The sequence below is a fragment of the Colobus angolensis genome, unplaced genomic scaffold (assembly GCF_000951035.1).
Source record: "Colobus angolensis palliatus isolate OR3802 unplaced genomic scaffold, Cang.pa_1.0 Scaffold4, whole genome shotgun sequence".
Taxonomy (NCBI): Eukaryota; Metazoa; Chordata; class Mammalia; order Primates; family Cercopithecidae; genus Colobus; species Colobus angolensis.
Genome location: NW_012117376.1, coordinates 4,980,832 through 4,985,196, shown reverse-complemented (window position 1 = coordinate 4,985,196; position 4,365 = coordinate 4,980,832). Strand labels below are relative to the sequence as shown.

General features: G+C 38.7%; 1 protein-coding gene across 1 annotated transcript in view; it reads right to left on the bottom strand.

The window, feature by feature from the left end:
• KIAA0319L (KIAA0319-like ortholog) overlaps window positions 1-4,365 on the bottom strand; it is a 137,850-nt gene that overhangs the window by 39,857 nt on the left and 93,628 nt on the right. The window contains exon 5 of the mRNA XM_011955345.1: window positions 3,832-3,933. Coding sequence (XP_011810735.1) covers window positions 3,832-3,933 — 102 coding nt within the window. The remainder of the gene's footprint in view (window positions 1-3,831; window positions 3,934-4,365) is intronic.

Sequence of the window (4,365 nt, the reverse complement as noted above, 5' to 3'; positions counted from 1 at the left end):
CTGTAGGTTGCCTGTTCACTCTGATGGTAGTTTCTTTTGCTGTGCAGAAGCTCTTTAGTTTAATTAGATCCCATTTGTCAATTTTGGCTTTTACTACAGTCTGTCCCTAAGCCCTCCTTACGTCCTACATTCCACAGAGTCAAATTCTGTTTCAAGTATCACCTTTATGCTAACAAATAACTTTCTCATAAGATACATATATAAAGTTTCTAGAAGGGAAGGCAAATGGTCACAAATCTGCGTTACTTTCTTTCCATTCCAATTGCTACAAGATTCATTGTTCACACTAGATTATTCCAAGAATTTTTTTTTTCTTTTTGAGTCAGGGTCTCACTCTGTTGCTCAGGATAGAGTGCAGTGGTATAATCATAGCTCACTGCAGCCTCAAATTCCTGGACTCAAGTGATCTTCCCACCTCAGCCTCCCAAGTAGCTGGGACTACAGGCATGCACCACCACGCCCGGCTTGCTTATTCCAAGAATCTTACTTTATCTTCCCTCTGCTAGCTCTCTCTACTCCAATCTATTCTGTCTTCCTAAAACAACCAACACTGTTAGTCTTTCCAAAATACTCACCCACCATGTTACTCTTCTGTTTAAGACTCCTCCTCCTATATCATATTTAAGGCCAAACTTCCAACCTGCCATTAAAGAACCATCATCTGATCTCACTGTCTTATCCTTCCTATCTATTTTGCCTTTAGTTATACTGATTTTCCCTCTTGTGTTCCACAAAGCCATGGTCTACTCTCAGGGACTTTGCTAAAGTTATTTCTTTCAATTGGAGTGTTTGCCTTGCTTTATTCTAAATACAGCATTTTGTTTCTTGCTTAAAGCCTGTCTCCTCTCCAAGAAATCTTCCCAGACCATTTCAGTTCAAACTGATCTAATCTTGAAGTATGCTAGCATTTCTGGAACACTCAAGTCAGCAAAGAGCTATATACTGTCTTTATACTATTCACCAGCTATTTCACATATGTCAGAGTTTCTCAAGCTCAGCACTCCTGATATTTTGGACCAGGTAATTCTTTGTCATGGAGGGAAACGTCCTGAGCACTGTAAGGTGTTTAACAGTATCACTGACCAATACTCACCAGATTTCGGTAGCATCACTCCCTCCCCAACCAAAAATCTTTGCAGACCATTGAAAGCCACTGATGATATAAATCTTATTTCTCTGACAATAAATGTTCATTTGCTATGAGACTTCGAGACTAGGAGAGCTTAAAGCAAAAAACAGGCTAGTCCACTCATATTTCAAGCCTGGGAGGCGAGAAGGGCTTCCTAGACAAATATGAAACTTGAGATTTATCTGCCTCTGCATGGGAACATTGCACTTGGGGAGAAATGAAACCATCCTTAATGGAAGCTTCAGCATTTGGATGCCCCAGGAGATGGAATAAGAACTCTCTGAAGTGACTTTCAAAAACAAGAAAAGAAAGAAACATGATACTCAGAGAAAGTATAATGAACCAAAAAATGGCTATTCAATACAGTTCAACCCAAACCCTTCACAATACACCAAAAATTACAGGCATCTCGACTGGATACAAAAATTACTTTGGTGCCTCAGGATTGAACCCCTAAAATTTCATGTTATATGACTACCAAAGGACACACTGGAAAATTAAAAACTGGCAAAAATTCATTTTCACTGACTTTAATTTTACCCTCTTGACTTTTTCAGAAGATAAAGACCAAATTCTTGATTAACCAATTCTTCCTAATACCTTAGAACAGCACCTGTGAAGCACAGATTTATTTACACATTATGTATAAATCTACTTCTTTTTCTTTTTCTTTTTTTTTTTTTTTTTTTTTTTCCTTCTTTTTTGAGATGGAGTCTCTCTCTGTCACCCAGGCTAGAGTGCAGTGGCGTGATTTAGGCTCACTGCAACCTCCGCCTCCAGGGTTCAAGCGATTCTCATGCCTCAGCCTCCCCAGTAGCTGGGATTACAGGTGCCCGCCACCACGCCTGGCTAATTTTTAGTATTTTTATAAAGTAGAGATGGGGTTTCACCATGTTGGCCAGGCTGGTCTTGAACTCCTGACCTCAGGTGATCTGCCCACCTCGGACTCCCAAAGTGCTGGGATTACAGGCATTGAGCCACTGCGCCCAGCCCTTTTTTTTTTTCTTTTTGTTTTTTGAGACAGACTCTTGCTCTGTCACCTAGGCTGGAGTGCAATGGCACAATCTTGGCTCACTGCAACCTCCGCCTCCTGGGTTCAAGTGATTCTCCTGCCTCAGCCTCTCAAGTAGCTGGGATTACAGGCGCCCGTCACCACACCCAGCTAATTTTTTTGTATTTTTGGTAGAGATGAGGTTTCGCTATGTTGGCCAGGCTGGTCTTGAACCCCTGACCTCAGGTGATCCACCTACCTCAGCCTCCCAAAGTGCCGGGATTACAAGTATGAGCCACCGTGCCTGGCCAAAGAATCTATTTCTAAACTAATGTGTTTTGAAACACTGATGATAGTAACAAGATGATAGTAACCCATAGAAATGTACATGCAAATATGGGTTAGGAAAGAAAATACAGTAGAGGCAAGCATGTCTTTCACAAAAGAATGGAAGTAATCAACAGCTCAAGGCAGTTCCTCACCTCCAACTTCAAAGGTCACTAAACCCATTCACCTTAACTTGTCACCAGAGGAAAAAAGGAAAAGGCTTCTCTAGAGGAATGTGAAATGACTTGATAAGGAAACCTCAATTTGAGAGCAGAAATATAGAACAGACAGGGCATTTTGCTTCTGGAAAAGTACTTTTTGCATTAATATACTATTTGGTATTAGGCCTAGAAATGAAGAATACTGTATTGGAGATATGTGTACCCCCCATCCTAAATAGGGAAGGACATTCTACTTGACTAACCTTTCAATGAGAATAACACAAACCCAACTCACTCAATTTCCATCAAAGTATGTACCATTCATGTCATAAATAGTCTTAAGAGAACCCATATATGTTTGTAAGTCAAACTTTGGTATATTAACATATACTTCAAAGGTGAAAGGAATGTTCATATTACAAAAGTTTTCTTAAATAATGAAGTAATCACCCCTAATTTAGATATTTTATATACCTGAATTTTGTGTATCATATTAGGCTTATCTTTTTTTTCCCCCAGGGACAGGGTCTCACTATGGGAAACAATGGTCCTTACAACAGTCCTGTGAGGATAGGATATCACCTGGGTATACATAAATATTTATGGAATATGAGAGGTACTATATAATGTAGGGTTTGAGATCATAGGCTTTGATGTCAAGCTTGGGTTCAAATCCCAGCTGAGCCGGTCATTATCTGTGTGAATCTAAGTAAATGACTTCTCTTAATTTCCATTTCTTTCTCAGTAAAATGGGGGTAATAATTCCTACCTCATAAGATTACTTTAAAGGCAAAATGAGATAGTAGATAAGTTACCAGTTTACTGCCTAGCATATAGCTGATGCTAATTAATACAGAACGTATTTATTAGGTTGTATTATATCCATTTTAAGAGAAAGAAACTGAGACTCAGATTAATCCATTTATTTTGGCCAAACAACCAGTAAATAGCAGATGTAGAACTTGGAAAGAAGTTATTCAAGATGACTGCTAATATAAATTTATAACTTAAAAAATATATATATATTTTCCTGACAGGAAGTCAGAGGAGGGAAAAAGATAAGGGCCAGGAGTGGTAGTGTATGCCTGTAGTTCCAGCTATTAGGAAGGCTAAGGTGGGAGGATCTCCTGAGCTCAGGAGTTTGAGACCAGCCTGGACAACACAGCAAGACTCTATCTCTTTTAAAAACAAAAACAGTTATCCAAATGTAAGGGGATGTTTACCTTTAAGTGGTTCTTGGAGAACATATGCATTTAATTGAACTTCATTCTTAGGCAGGGTTATCTGGACACTCTCTCCAGCAGATACCACCAGTTCCTTTATAACTGGAAACAAAGTAAATATACCAGAGATAAGAAATAGATCCAGAGTGTCTTATTTCTCTTCTTCTTTTGTGATCAAACTCATTTCATGATCAATTTTCAGCTACTGCCATCAATTACTAACCTTTCTTCTACTCTCTAATTGCTTGAAATTTGATTCTGTCCCCCCTTTGCCATTGAAAAGGATCTTTCAAAACTACTTCTTAGTAAATCTAATAGCTGTACCATAATACCCTCATTCTTCATCTCACATCTCAGTGGCTTCTACTACTGCTAATTGCCTCCATCTTAAAGCTCTTGGTTATCATGATACCATATTATTCTATTTTTTCTCCTTTTTTTCCTCCATTGTATTTTTTTTTTTTTTTATACTTTAAGTTCTAGGGTACATGTGCATAACGTGCAGGTTTGTTACATATGTATACTTGTGCCATG